Below are 23,592 nucleotides of genomic sequence, written 5' to 3'. Positions count from 1 at the left end.
TTCCCGGAAATCATGTGGATGCTGAGAATAGATGCATATTCTCCCCAGCTGATATCTAATTAATATTCTGAAATAAGATGGCCTCCCATTCACAAAACTCAGTTTTCTCCTTGTACCTTTCCGTATGCCCTGTCAATTTGTTTCTAAAATTTTTAGAGGGGAAATGGGAAGCTATTCACTTGGAGTGAGCAAATCAATCTCCTCCTTTCCTTCTCATTCCTAATAATTAGTCTATGAGTTCAAATCTGTCTTTAGGGTCAGAAGAAAGTGATGTTGTCAGTAAAGGAATTAAGTGGATACTGACAGAAAATCATTTGGAATTTGAGCTGTATTGATGTTGAGCTAATTTTCCTAAAACATTGCTCTCATCGTGTTAATTCTGTTCTCAAAATTCTTCAGTGGCTCACGTTTGCCATTTCAGTCCTTCACAACCTTTTTCCCATCATGTCAAGCATAGTAAATTTTACTGAGCACAGCGGCAAACTGACGAGCATTCTTGTAGCAGAAAGAGGCTGGTTCAGGGGCCCTCTCTGTGGTAGGCCCTACTCAGCTGCATCAAGTGAGGAGAGATCAATATATTGGAAAACTCTGGCATCCTGCACAAAATGAAAAATTCTTACTTTGGCTTTCAAGTTATTCCACCATTTGCCTGCCAAACTGACTATCAATCTTTTTCTTTTACTACTTCCTATATGACTCTTCTGTTTCAGCTATTTATTCATTCTATGCAAAATAATCATTGCACTTAAGGTCTCTATAACTTTTGCTTATGCCTTTTGATTTACATGGAAAACTCTCTCATTCTCCATAGTCATCAAAACCCTGACCATCATTCAAGACCCCAACCCACAACTCACCTCCTTCCTAAAACCATTTTTGACCATGTCAGAGAAAGCAGGTAGTATTCTCAGATGACTTTTGGGAATTTGGGAGGTCCTCCTACAGGATATGGGATCTGAGCAAAGCCTTGAAGGATGAGTAGGAATGGAGAGGTGACTAAGAGGGAGATGAGAAGGGCCTTTCAGATGGAGGGGATTGAATGCGGTCCAGGAGTTAGTAAATATCAGCCTTACCTGGAAAGATTTTGAGTTCTTAGGTCAGCAATAGGACAAGAAATCTGTATTCTTAGAAGGAAATTCAAGTGATTCTGATGTGTTAGCCACATTTGGGTGACACTTTTTGCAGTGGACTGGCATTGCCTGCCCAGCAAGCTTTCTCATACTTATTGTCCTGGTTGCAGCTCTGGTCCTCCTGGCCCAAGTACCTCATGTTCACAGGCACGGCTGGATGTGAGACACCAAGCTGGATTAATCAGAGTCTCTGGGTCTTTATATAGGGAGACTGGGAAAAAAGCTCTCTCTCTTTCCTTTAAAATACTATGCTGAAATGATATAAACCCAGAGGCTCACCATTTTTTTTGCTGAGCGGGAGGAAGTCTGTCTTCAGCAGAACAAGAAATAGCAATAGTTGGAGACAGAGCAGAGCCCCAACAAAAATTTTTTGAACCTTAAGATTAGGCTGTACCTGACCCAACCCCACCCAGATTTGTTCTCAGTTATTTGAGCCAATAAATGATCATTTTGTTGTTAAGTTAGCATGCCCTGGTCCGGAAGGATCCCACATGCCGCGGAGCGGCTAGGCCCGTGAGCCATGGCCACTGAGCCTGCGCGTCCGGAGCCTGTGTTCCGAAACGGGAGAGGCCCCAACAGTGAGAGGCCCGCGTACCGCAAAAAAAAAAAAAAAAAAAAAAAAAAAAAAAATACAGATCTGAACATGTCACAGCCTTGCCTCAAAAGTTCTTCAGGGCTCCCAGTGAGAGTGGCTTTCTGATCGCCCAGGCCGTGATGCTTGTTTTCTATGCAGTGAGTGTTAGACTATGGGATCACTGAAGAGAGGAACTGTGCCTTGTTTAACTTTGTTTATTTTTGTATACCCTATCCCTGTGATGTGCACAGTAAGGTCTCACTACATCCCGGCTGGATGATTGAATTAATTGTCAATAATACCCCATGCTTTCAGAAGCAAATGCAAATTCAGTCACAGACTACCTCTTACAAACAGTTTACTCCATAGGATTCAGCATGATTCCCCACAGTTTTTTGGATTGTTCTTATAAGCAGCTTGGATGGTTGCAGAATGCTTCTCAGTTCCCGGGTCTCCATATAAACATGCTTCTTCCAAAGCAAGCCCTTTTTCTTTCCCAGTTACCTCCTGACTCAGCTGAGCCTGTCGAAGAACCCCTGTAAGATTTCATTTCCTTGACTTAAGCTATAATTTTAGCCCAGCATATCATCATTCATCACCATCATTCATTGTTAAGATTGCGGCATGCTGCTTATCTGCATGTAGTCCTTCCCTGGGCAAGAAATAATGCATCATTAACACAGCTTTATTATCAGGCCCAAGTTTGGCAGACAGAGCAACATTAGAGGATAATTGGAAGGACAGGTGATTTGTTAGCAAAATGTTGCTTTTTGGCTAATGAATCATTCTGATTTTTGCCCTGACAGCTCAGTAACAAGCTTGAAGACTACTTTGCTTCAGACCATTAAACTTTGACAAACCAGATATTTCACTATAGCTAGAGCCAACGGTCTGTGGGGCTTATTGCAGTTATGAACCTTATATGCAATTTTTTAAAATCATTAGTTGAGACAAGGTGAGTCTGATATTGGAGGGGCTGATGACTGACAGTCTCCGTCGCTTTGTTGCACACAAGGCAAGAAACAGCTTCTGGGAGGACTAATCAGTCAGCTGAAGCTCTTTGCTGGGAAGATGTAGTAACAACAATAAAGGTTATTGCACTCAAACAACAAGCCCTGTTCGAGAAGGAAAAGACAAGGTTGTCCTTCTGACTTCTATTTTAGAGGTTGGAGGTCTTTTCACAAAGGAGAACTAGATAGAAGTACAGGGAACACACCAAATGGAGAGAAAAACAAGGCAGGTGTCCTATGGCTCGGGTTCTCTTCCTGTGCTTTATTGGACTGTTGGTGCATTCAAGATTATCATACTAAGTGAAGTAAGTCAGACAGAGAAAGACACATATCATATGATATCGCTTATCTGTGGAATCTAAACAATGATACAACTGAACTTATTTACTAAACAGAAACAGACTCAGACATAGAAAATAAATTTATGGTTACCAAAGGGAAATGGGGTGAGATAAATTAGGAGTATGGGGTTAACATATACACACTACTATATATAACATATACACCCTACTATATATAACATATACACACTACTATATATAAAATAGATAATTGGGCTTCCCTGGTGGCGCAGTGGTTGCGCGTCCGCCTGCCGATGCAGGGGAACCGGGTTCGCGCCCCGGTATGGGAGGATCCCACATGCCGCGGAGCGGCTGGGCCCGTGAGCCTTGGCCGCTGAGCCTGCGCGTCCGGAGCCTGTGCTCCGCAACGGGAGAGGCCACAACAGAGGAAGGCCCGCATGCCACACAAAAAAAAAGATAATTAACCAGGGCCTACTGTATAACAAAAGGAATGCTACTCAGTATTCTGCAATAACTTATATGGAAAAAGAATCTGAAAAAGAATAGATATATGTATATGTACAACTAAATCACTTAGCTGTACACCTAAAGCTAACACAACATTGTAAATCAACTCTACTCCAATATAAAATAGAAATTTTTAAAAAAGAATCTCATTGGAAGGTACCTGCCCTTTCTTCTTACTCCTCCCCACTATTCATAACAGTGATCTCAAAACCAGGTGGATAACATAAATTAGTGGGGCAGAAAGAAGTGGTAAAGACTATGGTAAAATTACAGTCAAATGACAGCACATCAGTGGGCCAGAGTGTGTCATTTGGTTTACAGACCAAAGTCCAGGTCCTCAGTCTGGAGCCCCTTTCAATCTGGCCTGCACCTCTCCAGCCTCCTCTTTTTATATTTCTTTTGAATCCTCATGCCCCAGTCTAACTTGGATGTTCTTCAAATGTTCCCCACATTTTCTTTTCTCTGTACCTTAGCTCTCCCAGGAACGGCCTCTCGTGCAATTCACTTCTACACGTTCAAATCCTACCCACTCGCTGGATCTTGGTTTCTTTACTCGTCAAATTGGGAAAAAGAGGTGGATTAAATCAAAGTTAAGACCCTTTCCCGTCTTCAGTTCTGTGAGTCTGTGGCATTTTCACCAGCTGCAGTTAGTATGTATATGATCTAGCTGCACTCTGGGGCCCTAACCCCATATCCCATTCTGCATCCCCTAGGTGGACACATTGCTGGGAGTCTTGCTGTCATCACAGATGCTGCCCATCTCTTAACTGACCTGACCAGTTTCCTGCTCAGTCTCTTCTCCTTGTGGCTGTCATCGAAACCCCCCTCCAAGCGGCTAACATTTGGATGGCACCGAGCAGGTACAGTTCATCAATTGAGCGCTGACACAGAGTAATGCTGCAGAGTCAAACCAAGGATAAAAGTGGAAGGGACAGTGCAAAGCCTTGTTTGAAAATCCCTTAGAGGCACATCTCTGGTTCACAGAGTGAAATAGATGTGTAGGTGGTAATGTGTGTCCTCAATGCTAATTCCGCTAACAGCCAGATTAATGGCGCTACCTCAACTCCAATGGGACAACAGGAACACATACATCACTTTAGCAGCCACCCCAGTCCAAGAATCTCGGTGTGTGGTAACAGCCATGATACTATTCATTAAATGACTCGGCATCTGGGAGAGAGGGTGGGGTGAAGCTTCTACCATTTTGCAAAGTAAAGCACAGAGAGCCCAAGAGAGTTGTAGAGATTGAACAACTTCTTATAGGGGGGTTGGGAATAGAATATGGACTTTCCTGCTCACACAGCATTTAGCCATTCAGTGAATGGCTCAGCTGGATATCTTGTTCAATCAGCCATCAACAACAACAAGAAAAGGAGAAGGAAGAGGAAGAAGAGGAAATGAAAGTTTATTTTTCCTCTTTCTTAGATCTGGTTCTTTGACGAGTGATGGCTTGCTCTTGTCTAGGAATGGGCCCAGGTATGATGAGGGTTTACTACCTAGGAAGCTTTTACTTTGGCTCATTTTTACAATCCACCCCCCCGCTCCAACACATACTGTCACTCCATTTCTCCTCCTCTGTATTATTCCTTATATCAGCTGGAGGAGCTACTGGCTGAATGTACAAATCATGTGTACAAAGAGTTACAATTCCATATTTTCACACCAGTTGAGAAAAATCAATGTGGAGGAGATCTGAGGGCAGAGCTTTGGGCAACATGCTAACACGGCCAGCCTTTACCAAAAGGTGCCAATAGCAGAGACCACAGCTTGTAGGCTGACAATTGTGGATTGTGGTTTTTCAAGTTTAGAATGATAGGAAGTTCTAATTTCATGTCAAACAACTTATCAACACAGGTGTTTTGGATTGCCTTTCCTTTAACACTGAGTGAGAGAGAGAGAGAGAGAGAGAGAGAGAGAGAGAGAGAGAGAGAGAGGTGAGGCAATAAACACCAATAAAAAGACTTGGTGACAATGTGATTTAAGATGCTTTTCAGTCCCTGAATAGGGCTACACTTGGAAAACATGTACCTTTGGCTGAGCACCCATCATTTATCTGCATAAATTTTTACATGTATTTCACCCTTTCCGATACCATTGGTCAAAGCTGCTTTGTAAACACAGGGAAGACTCAGAATTTAGATTGCTGCTTGAACTTTCTCATCCTGGTGATGGAAGTCCATGAGCATTGACACTGTAGAAGACCAGGACTGTTCAATAGGGCTTTCTGCTTCAAGGGAAATGTTGTATAATAGATAATACAATGTGGTCATGGAGCACTTTAGATGTGGCTAATTCTAGTGAAGAACTGGATTTTTAATTTTACTTATTTTAAATTTAAATAGCCACATGTGATTGATGGCTACCATATTAGGCAGCACCTCCATAGACATATAGGTGAAAATCAACTAGCACATGTTTGTTTACATCAAACATGTAAATTCATCGATAACTTTGTTTAGGAAGAAGCTAAGTACAAAAAGTGAGTTTATGTAAAGACAATGGTAATACATGCACCCCAATGTTCATAGCAACATTATTTACAATTTCCAAGATATGGAAGTAACCTAACTGCCCACCAACAGCTGAGGGGATAAAGATGTAGTATATATATACACATATATACATACGTATACATACACATACAATGGACTCCTACTCAGCCATAACAAGAATGAAATTTTGCCATTTGCAACAACATGGATGGACTTGGAGGGCATTATGCTAAGTGAAATAAGTCAGACAGAGAAAGACAAATACTATGTGATATCACTTATATGTGGAATCTAAAAATTACAACAAACTAGTAAATATAACAAAACAGAAGCAGACTCACAGATGTAGAGAACAAACTAGTGGTTACCAGTGGGGAGAAAGAAGCGGGGAGGGGCGTGATAGGGGTAGGGGATTAAGAGCTACAAGCTATTATATATAAAATAAATAAGCTACAAGGATATATTGTACAACACAAGGAATCTAGCCAATATTTTATAATAACTATAAGTGGAATATAACCTTTAAAAATTTTGAATCACTATCTCATACACCTGAAATTTACATAACATTGTACATCAACCACACCTCAATAAAAAAATAAAATAGAGTGTTAAGTGGCCAATGAGACAGGGGGCATGTGAATATGGTAAAAATCATGAAAGCGTATGTAAATGACTGAAGTCTGTGAAATAATATGTTACATTGCTCTGTTTTAAAAGGGGGAAGATCGGAATTATGAAATGTGCCTGACCACTGACTCACAGAATGTTTCTAGAGTCTTGTAGGCTTTTAGAACCTATTTACAAGGTTGAGTGAAAGATCAAGGTGAGGTGTAAGGAACTTCTAAGTGAGCAAACATACTTCCCTTAGAGGGAAGCTTGAACACTATCTTATCTTTAAATGTTCATGTAAATGTCTCCATTCTGACACTTCTTTTCCTTACTCTTGCTTGTAAAATGCAGTTAGAGTGTTGATATACCTTGGAGTTTGCCTCTGTGTTTATAATATGTTGGGTTGGCATATGAAACTCATTTTCATTAAGTCTCTGAAGGCTTCCCTTTTTACTATTTTACAGTGCTGGCAAGTTGTAAATGTTTTATGGCAAAATTAAGAGTTTCTAAACACATTTTACTCTTTGTGTCCCATTATTTCATCTCCTAATAAGTTTCAATCATTTTAGCACCTGTTTAAATTAAAATCCCTCAGGAAAACAGCAAGGGCAGGCAGCCGTTAATATGATTTAAAAATTTGCTGAAAATTACTTAGTAATATGGAGCATAGTGAACTCAGACATGTTTTATGCATACAACATTAAAGTGTCTCATCTTAGTGCTAAAATCCATCCACACTTTTGCTTTGCGAATCACCGAGTGAGCTAGCGTGAAGCCTCTCTTTTTTTGGGGGCGGGATGGAGCATTAATATCTTATGACTCTTGGGGAGGTTAAGGTGATTCACAAATTCTTTGTGTATGCGTGTCTGTGTGCTTGAATCCCTAGAGATCCTTGGTGCCCTGCTGTCCATCCTATGTGTCTGGGCGGTGACTGGTGTGTTGGTGTACCTAGCGTGTGAACGCCTGCTGTACTCCAATTACCAGATCCAGGCGACCGTGATGACCATTGTTTCGAGCTGTGCGGTGGCAGCGAACATTATGTAAGTCACCCCACACACTGCCCATGAAGCTTGTCTGGACATAGATTTGTGGGTTTGTTGTTGTTGTTATTATTTGGTTTTAATTCCCACACTTGTGAGGATGGTAGAGACCTGACAGAGTGTTCAAATGGCTCTAAGACTGAAAACAGGGCTGGTTGTGCTAGTTTAAGTTACAGTGTGTTTTAATATTGACTTCTAATAGCTACCATTTTGAATGCTTCCTATGTGTCAGAGACTGCGCTGAGATCTTTTGATCTATTTACACTATCGAGCTCAATGTTCACAACACTCATACCATACAGATTAGGAAATTGAAGCTCAGTGAGGTTAAATAAACTGCCAATGAGGCAGTGCAGAACAGGATTTGAAAATAGACCCACCAAACCCAGAATTGAGCTTCTAGCCATTCCACTCTCTCACCCAAATTGATGGTTCCATGTGGGATGTGACTTACTCCTATTCTTTTTGTTACATGAACACATTATGAGTTCCCAGAGACCTGGGTTGGAAGAGATCATAAATTTTATTTACTTCAGTCCCCTTTCTACTTTTGAATTCTCTTTTGCAATATCCCCATAAAGTGGTCATTAGTTTCATATATTTTAACAGAATAACAGGGAATTTATTTCTCTCAAAAGCAGTCTATCTTATCTTTGCGTCATTATGATTGCATGAAAACTCTTAAGCTGTGCTAGCTAAACTCTCTCTTTAGTTTCCATCTCTTGGTCCATTCTCTCATCCAGGCAGTCTTAAATCATTCTTAGAGGAAATGTGATCATGCCCTGCTGGACATGTGACCATTGCCATACTGGTCTGGTCTTCCAAATGAACTCTTTGATTGCTCATGACAATGCGGAGTTGAAGCCAGGGCTTTGATCCTTTTTGGTTGATTTGATCTTTCCTATTTGATAGTCTGATTTTGGGCAACCTTACTTAAAACTCTGTCTATCTATACATCCATCCATCCATCCATCCATCCATCTACCTACCTATCATCTGTGGTGGACACAATAACGGCCCCTCAAAGATTTCCACATTCTAATCCTTGGAACCTCTGAATATGTCAACTTACATGGTAAGAGGAACTTTGCAAATGTGGTTAAGGATGGCTCTTGAGAAGGGGAGACTATCCTGAATTATCCAGATAAGCCCAATGTAACCACAAAAGTCCTTCTAAGAGGGAAGTATGAGGTCAGAGGGGAGAGAAGATGCTGCATTGCCGGCTTTGAAGATGGAGGAACCGGCCTGGAGCCAAGGAATGTAAGTGACCTCTAGAAGCTGGAAAAGGTAAGAAAATGAATTCTCCCCTAGAGCCTCCAAAAGGAATGCAGTCCTGCACACTCATTTTAGACTTCTGACTTCCAGAACTATAAGATAATAAATTTATGTTGTTCTAAGCCACAAAGGCTTTGTGGTAATTTGTTACAGCAGCAATAGAAAACCATCTATGTATCACCTGTCTGTCTATCTTGCGATGTAACATGATACATTCAATGAGGTAGGTTCACGAATGGAAGTTGAAGACAACAGTGACGAAGAATGGCATTTTAAACAGCGTTTTTTTGTTTTTGTTTTTTGAGAGCGGGCACAAAGGAATCCCTGGAATTAGAGGGTAGTCTGAGCGAGTGTACTTTGAATAAGTTCCTCCAGGCACTTTCATGTCCTTAGCTTGTACCTGCCTCAGCTCCTCATCCCTTAGTTTGGGACCCGTTGCTCAAAATCTCTAAGCTAAACAATAAGAAGAGTGGTATCTGATCTGCTGTCACTGACTAGATCACTATTTCTACCCAGTTAACTTGAAAATGTGTTTCATATTGGCACTGGGAGGAAGAGTATGGGAAGATCAATGCAAATCTATCACTACTAGGAGACAAATAAGCCAGACCACATGGCCTGCTGACTGGGAGTCAATATCATCATCTTTGCATAAGAGGAACAATATGCCCCCGAGGCAGCAGGAACAATAAAAATGTTAATCATTTCCCGAGTCACATGTCACATAGGTTGTGTGTATGCTGCATACAGATGAAGAATGCACCCAGTTAACTACCACATAAATCTGGCACCTTGATGATCGAGTGTGACTTTCTAAATAGATACCATCCAAATTTTCTTTTTGCTGCAACTGCTTTCGAACTTCGACCCTAATATTGCATGTGCTTTTCATACTTACAAAGACCAGGGAATTGAAGTGCAATGACTTCCCTGTGCAAGCAGGCAGTTACTTATGGATAAGGGTACTGAGTGAGTAAAATGTTTACTCCCAGAACTGGGATTACGGGTTTCAAGTTCTGCTAGATGCTGCATTGTCTGACCACAGAGATATCAGAACCATAATTTGGGAATAAATCTATTTCTTGGGAGCCCCAATTCAAGGTAGAAAGTTCTAACAGAAGTTGCTAAGGGATTCTCGATGAAGATTATTGACAGCGCCTTAAGGCTAAGTTTTTCTCTGCCTGCAACATTTCCTAGCCTATTTAACTCTAGTATAACCTTTCAAATCCAACTCAATTGCCTTATCTGTCTAACTAAATCAGAGTCCCCTGTTGTACTATCTGTAGCACCAGTTCTTAATAGACTTAGTATAATTAGAATTTTCCATTTATGTGTGTCTTTCTAAAATCTCTGCCATCTCCATCATACTTAAAGCTACAATGGGGGAGGGACTACGTCTATTTTCACCTTTATGCCCCAAGCATTTAATAGTGCCTGGCATATAAGAATCCCTAAGTAAGTTTTTTTTTTCATATAAAATGAGTAAAAGAATGAATAACAATGTGATGAGCATACATGGCAGACCTAGAAAGAAAGTCTATTAACTGCCAGGCATGTTAGGTTGTCTGAAGAACTTTAAATGGTAACTCCTCATTGAGGATGAATTTCTGCCCAAACACTGGCAATCTAAAAACTGTAAATTATGTAATGTTCACATCTTGGTGGATAGCAGTCTCTCCGCTTTGTGATGATGGCCTGAGATTTAACAGACACTTTACCTGCAAATAGACTGGGATACATGGTACTGAAAAATTATTTTTTTAAACCTTTGTTCCAAAATGTACAGAAAGCGTTTCTAGGCAAAACATAAGAGATATTACTCCTAAAGTTGTGGATAAATAGAATCAGGTACATAATTTATAGGGCCCACTATTAGTCTCTTTGACTTGGATTGGAGCTGTTAAATTTTGCAATGTTATACATAACATTTATATACATTATAATACATTAATATATTTCAGTCTCTTGATAAATAGCTACATATACATAAACACAGTACTCTCATCATTGGCCGTTAGGGAATTATTCAAATTTCCAATTCTCATGGAAATGAACAAAATTAAGTAAAATAAAAGATTAAAAAATCCAACTTTGATGAAATTCACTACTTATTTTGTTTTATTGTTTTCTGCTGCTTTTTTGCATTTGAAACCAGCACATTTAATTAAGCTCCCACCAAAGCTCAATTTTAAGCCTAGCTCAGTGTCTGACATTCAGGAGACCCTCAATAAATGATATTTCCCCTCTTCATTGTCAAATACTTGGCATTTACCTAAGAGGTGATGGTTTCCAGTTTTAAAATGAAACAGAGTGGCATTAATTATATGGAAAAGAAAACTAAGGTGAATCTTCATTGTCTATGCTTGTGTGAAATTTTTTAAATTCCATGATACCCTTGTGTTCAAAATTAGTTCAAAATAGTCCACTATAAAGCATTAATGTTTCAACTCTTCGCCATTTTGGGTAATACATGCTGTCGTCAGCTCCCCAATTGGGCTGCATAGATTTTTAAGGGTTAATCTCGTGGGCCAAGGACATTGTTTTTTCTTCCAGACTAAGTGTGATTTTGCACCAGAGACACCCTGGCCACAATCACAAAGAAGTGCAAGCTAATGCCAGTGTCAGAGCTGCTTTTGTACATGCCCTTGGAGATCTATTTCAGAGCATCAGTGTGTTAACCAGTGCACTTATTATCTACTTTAAGGTGAGTATGTTTGAGTTTACTCACTGTCTTGTAGTGATTTTATAGATTAGGTGGTACAGAAGCTCACCCTCCATTATTAACTTAAATGAGGGTGGACAGCTGGTTTGCCTACACAAACTACTTTACTAGGTTTAAACAAAGAAACTTTCAAAGCTTGAAACCTTAGACTTTCCAAATTCCTAAGAGCTATGTCTTTAACTGTAGGGCTGCCAGCCTTTCAAGAAAGTAGTTCCTTCTGTTCTGAGGTTAAGATGGATTGCAATGGAACCATGAATAACTTAGGGTTCTTGTGTTGTAATCAACAGAAAAGATCTGTAGCTCACTTAAGCAAAAAGTAGACTCATTGGCTGAAATTTATTGGATGTACTCCTCTACAGAAATCAAGGTAGAATAAAGAGCAACTTTTGGTATCTAGATTTCAGAAACTATCCAACTTCTGTCCTAGGCACCATGCTGAAATGAATGTGACTCAACTAATTTCTTTCCTGTTCTTGTCACTCTGCTGAAGATTCATATTTCTGGGAAATGGAGCCCAACTGACATAGGTTGGGTCTTGTATCTGCTGTTTGGCTGGGGAGGGTAGAGCACCTGATTGACTCTCCCACCATGGGAGACAGGTAACCTATTTCCAAAAAGTCAGGGTGTCAATTGAAACTTGGAATAGATCCTGAGTGGGCCTCTGACCCCAAACAAATATTCACTACCAATCTCTATTCGGTAATACCAAGAACCAACAGAGTTGGGTAAGCGTGGAGGTAGGAGGGTAATGGAGGAGAGGAGCGTATAGCTCTGTCTGTTCGCATCACAACTGCCCAGTCAGCAAGGACTCTATTATTTTTACTGGAAAATGAAAACATGTAAATAAAAATTACAAAGACATGTCTGAATTCAATTGAGCAAATCCTCACTAAAAGCTTTAAGTTTAAGACAAAATTGTTCAAAATTGTAGGGTGAGTGAAGTTGCAGAGTACTCTTACCAAGGTTATTCTTGCCGGGTTTCTTAGAAGTAATGAGGCACACATTTTTCTGTGGCACAAAACTTCATCAAGGGCAGAACAGCAGGTGTTTTCCCCTGAGGCCAAGGGCTCCGGTGGTGAGAGGACATGAGAATGAGGCCTCAGTACATATTCTTTGGACTGTATCAAAGATGCCTGCCTTGAGTATGTCATATTTAAGAGGGAAAGAAGTAAACTAACCCAGTCTGCCAAGACCAAGCTCTGGCTATACCTTGGTTACATGCAACCTCTGAACAAATGATATCCTTTCTTTTCATCATAATTAAGGCTGAAAAGTGTGCATATTTTCATCACATTCTCTGTACTTCTATTAATTTGAGAGAAGTTAAATCAGGCCTTTTGAGAGAGCACTCAAGGATATCTCTCTTTTTACTTCTTAAATTGTGGGGAGAGCATGTCCTATGGTCTCCCTTTCTTGAGTCACTGAGAGTTGAAAGCTTAGAAGAAGGACTGAGTCTTCAGGAAGTCTTGCCTCTGAGTCGGATGTTCAGTGTCAGGAGGGTGACTGGGTGACAGGGAGGGAGCCAAGCGTGAAGGTTTACCTATTTTATCAATCAGACTTTCCGCATGGGAGGCCTGGATTCAATTAACTGAAATCCCCATATTTTCTAGCCAGACTATAAAATGGCTGACCCGATCTGCACATTTGTCTTTTCCATCCTGGTTCTGGCCAGCACCATCACTATCTTAAAGGACTTCTCCATCTTACTCATGGAAGGTAGGAATGATTTTCTTATTATTCCCAGCATCCGTGTTTTCTCTTCCTTATAATCACAAAAGGGAATGGCCTCAAGGCATGCTCACTGTGAGTTTGCATTATAGGGAAAATGTAAACTTACAAGAAATTTTTGTGACAAAAATTATGATTTTTATTCAAATGGGAATACATAAATAAAAAGGATTGGCTTCTGTTTTCTTCAGCAACTGTTAAATGATATGGAATAGTATAAAAACAATACGTACAAACACTAGAATGAGTGATTCAGTGAGGGAGATACAGCAAAAATATAAATTTATCCCTAAATATGTGGCAAATACCTAAGAAAAATTGAATAAATCTATCCCTCAGGCAGCATTATAGCTACTATGAAGGACTTGCCTAAAATGCTCATTAGACTAGGCCAGCAGTTCTCAGACAGTGGCATCAGAACCACTTGGAGGGTCTGTTAAAACACAGACTGCTGGGCCCACCCAACAGTTCCTGAGACAGTAGGCCTGGGGTGAGGCCTGAGAATCTGAATTTTAACAAGATGTTGCCGCTGCTGGGCGGAGGCCCGTATTTTGAGAACCACCGGACTAGTCTCTTCACACCCCTGAAAGGGTTCTTCCATGAGGGCACTTGGAGCGGCACTTAGAAAATTCAATCACAACCAGAGGTTTGCATCTTATCAAACATTCAGATGATCAAAAATAGCCATACGTCGGCTGAGCTTCTCTTTCCTGTCCAGCACATTTTGACCGAAGGTAGACACAGTCTCAGAGTATAGCTGCCTTCACGACAGCTCACCATTCCCTAGCTTAGCATTCACTGCCCAGTACACGTTTAAAGGTTTTATTCTCAGAGGGCATGATAATCGTTGGTAGGTGATAATGTTGATTGACCACAGTGAAACAGAAAACGGAGTCAAACATCACTGAGTAACAAGTGAATGTCCTCGCTCAGAAGGAGACAATATTTGGTTTGTCAAGTAACAGATGCATCCATTTCCTTTTCTGAGGGCCAAGTGCTGAGCTGCAGCTGTTACTGCTGTTACGGAACTTACTGACTTGAAGGTGGAGAAAAGACAGATGTGTGTACAATGTGAGATGACTATATTCCACTTTATCTCTCAGTACAGACCTTCTCTCATGATTATCATTTTTTTATTTAAGCAAAAATGTAGCTAATTATTGAAACTGGCAGGTAACTCCTATCTGGAAGATGCTTAATTTTTAAATTAGGTTTTCAAATTAGGTTAGCATAAAATAATACTTGTACTTGGTAAAATTTTTTTAAAAAGATGGAAAGGTATAAAATGATAAGAAAAAGTCTCTCCATTTTTCCACCTTTGAATTCTCAGTCCCATTATTCAGGAGTAACACCTACTAATAAGTTGTCATATATCTTTCCAAAAATATCTATGCATTTACACATATATGTACATGTAATATACATACATACATGTGTGTATATATATATAGTGCGTGTGTATATGTCTTTTTTATACAAACTGGGATTACCTACATATTTTGTTCTGCACCTTGCTTTTTTCAACTGGAGATCTTTCCATATTAGTACATACATAAGATACACCTCATTCTTTTTCATGGATACAAAGTATTCTATTCTACTGTAAGCATGTATCGCAATACCTGCTTATTGACAGACATTACAAATAATGCTGCAATTATATTTTTAGCACTTGTATATCTGTGGAATAATTCCTAGAAGTGTATTGCTGTTTCAGAAGTTACGTGCATTTAAAATTTTGATAGATACTGCCCTTTCTACCAAAGATACCATATCAATTTCTTTCTTACCAACAGCATATGAGAGTGTGCTCATTTCCGCACATCCTCACCATCACTGGATATTGTCAAACTGTTGATTCTCTTCTAATCTGATAGGTGAATATTATCTTATTGATTCCATACACAAGTCTTTAATTATGAAGAATACTGAGTGATTTTTCATATACTTATTAGCCTGGGTAATTATTTTTTTGAAAACGAATCTGGGTATTTTCCTGGATGCATTAATATTTTTGCAGGCTCTCCCCCAGAAACAAAAAGCTTTCTAAGGTGTGATGAAACATTGAGGCCAATGGGAACATATCCTTTTGCTTGTCAATATTATTTCATAGAGTAAAATAAGTAACAGTGGACTTGCATTCTTCATAAAAGTCAAGTGATAAAGGAGGCAAGAGAAAAAGAGGTATAGTGTGATCATGACTTCATCTCAAGGGTCCTAGATGAATGACAGCAGGTCTTCAAAGGGTCAAATGAAACTCTCCAGAGATGACACATTGGGCATAATAGTCAACTCTGGGTTACAGTACATGGAGTCGAGCATTTGCATGACACTCCACGCCCAGAGCACATACCTTAGAATCTGACATCCCACTTACCTATGTGGCCTTAGCAATTCTTCTTAACCTCTCTGATTCCCACTTTCTTCTCCAGTCAAACAGGAGTTGTAACGCTCATTAACTAGCTCTTAAGGTTCTTATAACTATTAAATAAAATAATCACTGTAAATAAAGTGCTCAATACAAACCTTGACATGTAGCTTCTCAATAAAGATGTTATTATGATGATGTTGTAACATTTTCACCCATGACTCCATGCACATTCTACGGCTAATCTCAGACAAGAACTTCTTTGTTTCTAGTACCCTGAGCTTTGTGCAGCTCACAGAGTAAAAAACCACGTTGACAAGTTCTATGAAATATGAAGTGGGACTAAACTAAACCCAAACTGTAGTGAATTTTAAGTTAGCCTCAAGGAGGAAATCCCCATGAGCAAGGTTCTTAAATGCTGAAAAAGGAGAGTTAAGGATTCCCTATTCCTTTTAAGTAAGTGGTTCTCTACTAGCTGCTCATTAGAGTCATCTGGGAAGCTTTTAAAAAATACTTATACCCAGGCCCTAGACCCAGAGATTTTGATTTAATAGGGGCTGGCTGTGATGTTTTTCAACATGCAGCCAAGCTTGAGAACCACTACAAGGTAGAGCTGCCCAGTAGCTGGTAAATATTAGTGTAATGGTCCTCTACCTTGACTCAGAATCACCAAATGAGCTAAGCAAACACTGATGCTGTGTCTTATCCCCAGAGAATGACTTAATTGGTCTTGGGTGTAACCCAACAAATCATTTTAGAAATTTCTAAATTTCTTGATCATTTTAGAAATCATCAGGATTTCTAAAATCCCCGGTGACACTAATGTGCATCCAAGGTCAAGAACCACTATGAAAGCATATAGATTTCAGAGCCTCATCCATAGAAATTTTCTTCAGGAGCATTTTAATGGAGCCAAGGCATATTTATTTTTAACAAACACACCAGGTGTTTGTGATGTATGTATACAATTGAAGTGGAAGCTAAAAAGTGTTTATCCTTCGAAATCTCTTCTACAGCATCCTCTTTGGATCACCTTTAGTAGACAAGGATTTCCTACTGTATCAAATGGCTTTACCACATTTGTACTAGTTGAGTTGATTTTTTTTTTTAATTCTTATATCAAACGGATGTCTTCCATGATGTTAACCAACCACTGACTCAGGCCCTTACACTTTCATATCCTGTCATCTTCTATGTGACGATCCTTGCAATGTTTGAAAACAGTGATCCTACTTCCCTTAGCCCTCTTATCTCGAGGCTAGAGACACCCCAGTTCCTTCAGCCGCAAAGAATAGCTGATTGGCTGCCAGACTTCCCACCTTCCTGTGTGTCCCACACTGTTCCTTTAGAAACAAGGATGAAAGTCAAACTACTACGTTCTGTGGCCCAAATATTAAACCCTAAGATACCTAAAATAATAGAAATTCTACAGACTGAATAATGAGATGGTATTACATTAGGATGCCCTCTTAACACCGTTCACTAAGTGACCTGTTGGATAACTAACATTTGTATGGCAGTAGAGTTTACAAAGGACAGATATTTTCTGAGATATTTTCAGAGTCCCCAAAGGACTCTGTTAACTACATATTGTTCTTATCATCCCTATTTTACTACAAATGTTCTAAGGATTAGACGAGTTCCAAGAGTTGGGTAAATTCACAATAGTTGTAGTCAGAATGCCAACCCGCGATAACTTGATACCAAATCCCATGTGATTTCCTTTTGCTTTCCAGATAATTTCAAAGATAACTGGGTAAACCATACACTCTGAAAATGAAGGGTGATGACTGTTGTTGATGATTGCCTAGTAAAATCCCCAAATATTCTTTGTGAACCTGTGCTTGATGGTAAAACCTCTGAAATAGGTGAATCTGCTTTGTAAATATTTGAAATAAGAAACCATAAATGGAGAGGGCAAGTTAATATTTTACGAAGGACTCTGCATCCTCGATTGGCCATTGCACTGAGCTGTATTTAGTGAAATAACAACAGCCTCCCACTCTGTCCTCTTGGCAGGTGTGCCAAAGAACCTGAGTTACAATGGTGTGAAAGAGCTCATTTTAGCGGTGGATGGGGTGGTGTCTGTGCACAGCTTGCACGTCTGGTCGCTAACAATGAACCAAGTGATTCTCTCAGCTCACGTTACTGCAGGTCAGTGAGTTTTGTAAACACCCTGGACAAAATCCAGTCCTTGTCCCGTAAAGTCCGTAGTTTCCCTCCTTTTGGTAGAGGAGCCCTTAGTGTCTGTTGCCCCTGCCAAAACAACTGTAAAGTGTTGTGTGCGACCAAAAGGGCCTTTGAAAATCATCCCCCGTGCCAGCGTCGTCATGGCAACAGTGATACTTATGACACCCTGGAGGCCGATTGCAGAGGGTCAGAGGGTAGAACAAAAGGCTACAATGCCACCCAAACTTCAAGGCCTTAAACTCTGTTTGACTTGATGTCCTATCGGTTAAATAAGAGGAAGAATTTAAGAAGAAATCTTCATTGAGTATCTTTGGTGTGTAAGATGCTTTGCCTATCACCAAAGAGAGAAAGATGGTCCCATTCTTAAGGTTCTAAAAAGTTAAAAGATATTCTAGTCAGAATTAATGCTGGCTCCTTTACTGAATGGTTAGAAATTCTGTAACCATGTGAGATAACTCTTAGGATTTGGGGTTTATCCTAAAAACTACTTTTTCAAGTAGAAGGTGATTTTGTTCGTGATACATCCTAGGGCCGAGAAAATGGGCACTGCCTCGGGAGACAGCTCAGGCTAAGGATGACATATTAGGCTGCTAAGAAATAACTCATGAAGTTACTTAGAGGCAGGGAACAGGAAGAGTCATTTGAGGACTGTGCTTTCTCAGACATCCTCATCTTTTCTGAGAAGCATGGATCTGGCTGCAGGGAATTTACAGCCTCTACTACACCAATATTTCACTCCAAATGGAAGAATCTAGTAAACAATCAGGTTACTACGGAGGGAACTTTACAGCCTCCTGATACCTTTTGGGACAAGAGAAAAGATGGCAGTGAGGTTTGCTGCTCTAAATGCTTCCTGGCTCTTGTCACTATCCTCGATATAAATTGTGATCAGCTATAAGGGTGGCAACCCAGGGAACTGGTGAGCAGGGCTGTATAAGAAATAATAGTTTTGACTTGGCTTTTTCATGGCTTATCTCCACTTTCATACTCAGCTCTTAGGAGTGCCAGACTCCAGAGAGGCTGTGGGCGAGAAGAGTTCCCGTAGTGACGGGGTGCTTTGCAGCACTAGGATGTCCCCTGTCTTGTCTGTGTGAATGTCGCTGGTTGTCAGAGCCATCATGGCTCCTTCTGAGTGCACTGCCCGTGCCCCACCCCACCAGCTCAAAAACAAAAGCTGGAGATGAGACGTCGCCCTTGTGTGTGCAATCAGTGCCAATCTCACTGTGGTTCTTTATCAACAGCAGCCAGCCGGGACAGCCAGGTGGTTCGGAGAGAAATTGCGAAAGCCCTCAGCAATAGCTTTCCTGTGTACTCACTCACCATTCAGATGGAACCTCTAGCCGACCAAGACCCCGACTGCCTTTTCTGTGAAGATCCCCGGGACTAGCTCAGTCGCACTGCCAGCTCCCCAAGTTTGACAGGCCACTACGTGCTGCTCTGCAGTTTCTAAGAAACCAAAGGAAGAAGTTTGAGAAATTCATGATACAGTTCAATGCACATTTTATCCTTCTTTATTTAGCTCCATCCACCATGAATGAAAATGCGTTTAGATTCATCAGTCCATTGGATTATCAACCCATCAGTAGCTGTGTTCAATTCCAGGAATGTGTGTATAGATTATTCCTGACTGGGGCTGAAATAACAGCTGTTTGTAACCACAGGTGATAAAAAGTTCACCTCCCTTCAATAACGCATCCCGAGGCTGAGTGGGTAACGCTGAACTCACGAACATCTTATCAGGAATCAGTGGAAAGGAAAGAGTCACAGTTTTTTTCCAAAACACGAAAAGCAAAAATGACAGGAGCCAACTCAGGGGTAAAAGAGAATTTCGAGGTCTAATACTCCCTTAGAGCTTGACTTTCCCCCTAAGCTGTAATATAATTGGGGGCATTATCTTTCTACTCCTTATCAATATCACTATTCACTAAATGGGATAGAATTCCCTCTCTTTATCTTGCTTGCACACTATGTTGTGATATGTCTGAAACTGCTGAATTATATTTTACTTCCTTGTATAAAAGGCACCTGTACAAATGAAAAATGATGAAACTGCTGCTTTTTGAGTGTTTTCATATGGTGTGGCCTAGTAATAAAAGAAAACGAGGAGGCACAGAGAGGCAGAGTATTTACCCCAAGTCACATGGAAAATAATTTAGTCAAAGAATTAAGATAAGAGCTCCCAGGTCTTGAATAATATTTATGGAGCATCAATTATTGTCCTAGTTGGCTCTTATCTTATACTGGGCTCTTTAGATATGTCCTCTTATTTCATTCTAATGATAACTTTAAAAAGTTCAAATTAATACCATCATTGTATAGATATGGGTGTAAACGTTAAGTAAAGTAACCAATGTCATTTATTCATTCATTTAAAATACTTTTTGGGGGGCCTCCCTGGTGGTGCAGTGGTTGAGAGTCTGCCTGCCGAGTCAGGGGTCGAGGGTTCGTGCCCCGGTCCGGGAAGATCCCACATGACGCGGAGCGGCTGGGCCCGTGAGCCATGGCCACTGAGCCTGCGCGTCCGGAGCCTGTGCTCCGCAACGGGAGAGGCCAGAACAGTGGGAGGCCTACTTTTTGATGCAGGCTATGGGCTGAGCATTGGTTAACCAAGATGACATGGCCTTTGCCCTCATAGAATTCTTTCCCCTATGTGGGGAGGCGGGCATTATACTAATAAACACCACCAAGAATATACTACAAATAGCAGCAAGTGATATGAAAGAAGAGGCTGATTGAGATTGGGGGAGGTCAATGGAGGGCCGCTCTGAAGAAATGGCATCCAAGTTGAGACTTGAACGAAAAGACAGTTGATAGCCAAATGCCTTGCAGAGGGAAGCACATTCTAGAAGAAGCCAGAGAATGAGTGGACAGCCTGAAGAAAGAACTGGGTGCATTTGAGGAATTGAGGAAGGTCCCTGTGGCTGGAGCGTACTAAGTGAAGGATGAGTTAAAGAATATGAAGGACCAGAGCAGGAGGAATAAGCAAGTCCAAGTTAGAAAGTAGCTGAAACCAGATCTAATTTGGCCAAAATCCCATCTACACTTTGTCTTTGAACGCTTTTTTGGCTGTTTCTTTTTGACCAAGTAATCTGCATTGACAATCAACCATTATTTCAGAAGTGCCTGCTAAAGACGAGCCTACATTCCTCCAAGAATGGGATAAATAAATTGCTGAGTTTAAAAGTAAAGGCATGACAGTGCTTCTGTAATGTACCCTGTCTTAGGTAGCACTAAATTCGTATCTTGTCTACACAAAAGTCTGGCGAAAGAAAGAGGAAACCTAAACTAATGGAAGTGGTTGTAGGCTGACCTACCAAAAGACCTTGCCCCCAGCGACCCTGAATTATACCAGTGACAATGGGGACATGAAAGGGAGGGAGGAGTGACATGGTGGAAACAGGGGACTCTGTGGTGGAGGAATGAACGTGAGAGGGAATTAGAAACTCCGGTGTGGGACTTTCCTGGTGGCGCAGTGGTTGAGAGTGCGCCTGCCGATGCAGGGGACACGGGTTCGTGCCCCGGTCCGGGAAGATCCCACGTGCCGCGGATCGGCTGGGCCCGTGAGCCATGGCCGCTGAGCCTGCGCGTCCGGAGCCTGTGCTCCGCAACGGGAGAGGCCACAGCGGTGAGAGGCCCGTGTACCGCAAAAAAACCCACAAAAAACAAAAGAAAAAAAAAAAAGAAACCCCGGTGTGAGTCCCTTTCTGCTGCCTTCCAGATCTGTGACCTCCTTCAGGGGCTACTCCATTTCTCTGAGCTTTAGATTCTTCATCTGAAAATGGGGATTATATTTTCATCAATGGGTTTCTGTCAGAATTACATGGGATAATTTCTGTTAGAATTACATGGGATAATGTAAAGAACAAGGTTCTTGGGACTTCCCTGGTGGTCCAGTGGTTAAGACTCCGAGCTCCCAATGCAGGGGGCCTGGGTTCAATCCCTGGTCAGGGAACTAGATCCCGCGTGCCGCAACTAAGAAGCCTGCATGCCGCAACTAAAAGATCCCATGTGCCGCAACTAAGACCCAGTGCAGCCAAATAAATAAATAAATATTAAAAAAAGAACAAGGTTCTTTGTGTGGTAAAAAGTGAGTGCTCCATAGATATTCTTTCCAATCCAGGGTTTCTCAACCTTGGCATTATTGATATTTGGGGCTGGATCAACTCTTTGTTGTGGACGAACTGTTCCAACACAACAGCAGAAAGTTGTTTCTGCACATCATAGGATGTTTAGCAGCATCCCTGGGCTCTACCCACTAGCTACTACTAGCACTCTCCCACACACACACACACACACACACACACACACACACACACACACTTATAGACTAAAAGGGAAAATATAGCAGTTGAGTGGGGCATAGAGGTCTTGGCACGCAGGATGGCTGCCTTTTGACCAGAAGCCAATGGGATAAGAGGAAGTAATTTGAGACTGCTCCTTACATTCCAGGTCCACTTCTGTTCACTTTCCAGATCCTCCAACAAGGGGAGAGGAGTATTTAACATGATTTGTCTGAGACTAGGACGTTCTCTGGGCTGTGGTTTTCTCCTAGACAGGGTTACTGTGTCTTATAGCCAGGGACACATGATCTCATTTTTTCTCTCCTTGCCTCATGGTAAATAAACCCAGGCACGGTGTGTCTCCTTGGTCCAGGCCAGGCATACTTCTCTTCTTTTCTTTTCCAACTCCCCTGAGCAGAGAGCTGAGTGGGTAAGTTAGGCCAAGGCCTTTTGTGCAGATCTGGCCATCCATCTTTCCTTCCCACCCCGTCTTTGCACAGGGGGAACTGAATGTGCTGGTCTCAAGATTTAGATTTAAGTAGTAGGAAGGAAACGGAAGGCTCACTTCAGCCTCCAGCTGGAGCACTGTGTTCTGAATGTGGAAACATTTCACGGGGTTATTGGATCTTGCCTCAGATATTAAGGACGTACTATTTTGATTTGTATTCTGCTATTATTCTTTGCGTGGCTCTCACCTGTGGAGAGTAAAACAAAGATGTGCAGGCCTCAGTGGGTCTGGTTTGGAACCTGAACTTCTGTATTTTTTAACATACCCGGAGATGATTCTAAAGAACAGCCAAAGTCTAGAAGAACCTCAGCCAAAGGAGATCATTAAGTGGGGGATTCAGACACATACCCAGATACCTATAATAATTTCTTAAGTTGCAGCCATGTGGACGGGGTGCGAAGGGAGCATAGAGTCGTGGGGATTGCAGTGTGGACATGGCCGTGGAGACTTCATGCCATTGAGCTGACAGCCATGCTAGACTTTGAATTACATATGGAGGTCCTCCAGGCAGATGAATAAAAGGGCATTTGAGACAAAGGGAAGACTGTGTGTAAGTCATGCTTGTGTTTTTCTGCTGGTTTTTAATTTGAAAAGCAGAATATATGTGGCAAAGAAAACAATCAACTCTGTGATGTTTAAAACGATGTAATTTTTGCTACTTTGTCATTATTATTGAGGAGAACAGGAGTTCTGCCTTTGATGAATTTTATGTCATTGTCAGCATCTAGCAGGGTGCTGGAAACCTAGCAGGCATTAATAATTGCTGAGGCAATGACTCTGGGGCTATATGTGGGCCTTGTCATTATTTTTCATTTACATTTGTATTTTTCTGAAACTTTGAGGGCCAAGAAAAC

The 23,592-nt window shown here is 41.1% G+C and overlaps 1 protein-coding gene across 1 annotated transcript in view; it reads left to right on the top strand.

Moving 5' to 3' along the window:
* SLC30A8 (solute carrier family 30 member 8) overlaps positions 1-19,489 on the top strand; it is a 35,052-nt gene extending 15,563 nt beyond the window's left edge. Inside the window, exons 3-8 of the mRNA XM_007122720.2 lie at positions 4,237-4,383; positions 7,514-7,667; positions 11,496-11,646; positions 13,275-13,380; positions 17,780-17,914; positions 19,192-19,489. Of these exons, the coding sequence (XP_007122782.1) occupies positions 4,237-4,383; positions 7,514-7,667; positions 11,496-11,646; positions 13,275-13,380; positions 17,780-17,914; positions 19,192-19,337 (839 nt within the window). The 3' untranslated portion in view covers positions 19,338-19,489. The remainder of the gene's footprint in view (positions 1-4,236; positions 4,384-7,513; positions 7,668-11,495; positions 11,647-13,274; positions 13,381-17,779; positions 17,915-19,191) is intronic.
* Positions 19,490-23,592: the final 4,103 nt, after the last annotated feature.

Source organism: Physeter macrocephalus, chromosome 15 (assembly GCF_002837175.3).
Source record: "Physeter macrocephalus isolate SW-GA chromosome 15, ASM283717v5, whole genome shotgun sequence".
In the NCBI taxonomy this organism is placed as follows: Eukaryota; Metazoa; Chordata; class Mammalia; order Artiodactyla; family Physeteridae; genus Physeter; species Physeter macrocephalus.
This window is presented reverse-complemented; position numbering and strand designations above follow the sequence as displayed.